Here is a 1899-nt window from a genome sequence, read left to right as displayed (position 1 = left end):
ATACACTTGTCATTGCTGTCATGGCTCTGGATCGCTATGTGGCCATCTGTGACCCTCTGCACTATGCTTTGGTGATGAATCGACAAATCTGTGCCCGGTTACTGGCCTTGAGCTGGGTGGTATCCATAGTACACACCATGCTGCATGTGGGACTCATCCTGCCACTGTGTTGGGCTGGAGATGCTGGGGGCAATGTTAAACTTCCTCACTTCTTTTGTGATCACCGACCACTCCTGCGAGCCTCTTGCTCTGACACACATTCCAATGAGCTGGCTATATTCTTGGAGGGTGGCTTTCTCATGTTGGGCCCTTGTTCCCTTATTGTACTTTCCTATGCCCGAATTGGGATCACCATCTTACGATTGCCTTCAGCTGCTGGTCGCCGCAGAGCAGTCTCTACCTGTGGATCCCACCTCACCATGGTTGGCTTCCTGTATGGCACAATCATTTGGGTCTATTTCCAGCCTCCCTCACAGAGCTCCCGGAATCAAGACATGGTGGCTTCAGTAATGTACACTGCTATTACCCCATTGGCTAACCCATTTGTTTATAGTCTCCGCAATAAGGATGTGAAAGGTGCCCTCCACAGACTACTGAGACAGGGGAGAGTGGACTCCTGAGTAGATTGAATTTAGATATTAGGTAGAAGAGAACGGGCTTGGGCTGATTTTGATCATGTCTCATTTTAGGGAGGATGAGAGGAAGCAATAGCTTACCGAACTGAAGCTGCTCCTAAATTGGCTCATGTCAATAGTGTGTTATGATAGAGCTATGAACATTCTACATTAGACCTCAAATATGACAAGACTTCCTTTACTCACATCTCCTTCATAGGTCTTCACCATATATATATATAAAATATCTCAGTCATCACACCTGGGTTGTTTTGATTCAGGGTTTTTAAGGAATATGAAGATAATATTTTGACAACATAAGATTTTGAAAACACAAGTCAAGTCAAGCACAATAGAATTACTCATAGTGTCACTTAATGTGCCATGTTTTCATAGAGCATGTATAGGTGCACACAGACAATGATGAATTGGCAAATCCACTACTTATTCTAGTTAATGAACAAGCAAATGCCCAGTAATGAGTGTAGAATGATATGATTCTGCTATTCTATGTCTGCCTCAGTGTCCATGGGTCACTTTAATATGAACATCTACTTAATTTCCACTTTATATATCTTAAATTATGTTCAATATTTATTTTATAAACAAAATATAGACAAGAATAATATAACCTAACTACTTCATTGTAGAAAATTCCCTAACTCTCAATAATGAAGAAACATAATTTGTCTTAGTTTTCTTGTAGCTAGAAACTGGCAAAAGCTTTGGCACCTTTTAATACAGTTACATGTTTGTGTTGATAGTTATATTCCAAATTCATGCACCAATGTTAGCCTTTCAGCTTTACTGAGTAGTCACAGGACACTTAAACTTTTAATTTATGAGAAAAAACTTAGACACACCTAAAGAGGTAGAATTATCTTAGGCAAGTGCATGATCACTGCTCAAGCAAGGCTTCATCTCTGTTTTCCCGACTTACTGAGTTTTCTGACTTGTATACTCTTTTGTAGGTACCTTATCCATCTCAGGACACATTGTCAAGTCCCAGATCTTTGCAATTCAAGTTTGATTTCTAAATTTCTTCTATTTACTTATGAGATATCTTCTCATGACTCAAATATTCATCTACTTTCAGCAATTTTTCACACACTATGTTGGGAGAAACCACTTTATTTATATCTTTAGTTCTCATGAAATGGCACTGTCAAGGCACACAAACGTCTCTTCATCATTGTTCTTTCACTTTGAGTATTTATCAACTGACTATATTACCTCATTTTGTCAGAGAACTTGTACACTATCAAAATATCATGGATTTTCAAGT

At 39.1% G+C, this 1899-nt stretch overlaps 1 protein-coding gene across 1 annotated transcript in view; it reads left to right on the top strand.

Moving 5' to 3' along the window:
- LOC110289443 (olfactory receptor 1B1) overlaps positions 1 to 620 on the top strand; it is a 1053-nt gene extending 433 nt beyond the window's left edge. Inside the window, exon 2 of the mRNA XM_021155647.1 lies at positions 1 to 620. Coding sequence (XP_021011306.1) covers positions 1 to 620 — 620 coding nt within the window.
- The last annotated feature ends 1279 nt before the right edge of the window (positions 621 to 1899 follow it).

The sequence above is a fragment of the Mus caroli genome, chromosome 2 (assembly GCF_900094665.2).
Source record: "Mus caroli chromosome 2, CAROLI_EIJ_v1.1, whole genome shotgun sequence".
Lineage (NCBI taxonomy): Eukaryota > Metazoa > Chordata > Mammalia > Rodentia > Muridae > Mus > Mus caroli.
This window is presented reverse-complemented; position numbering and strand designations above follow the sequence as displayed.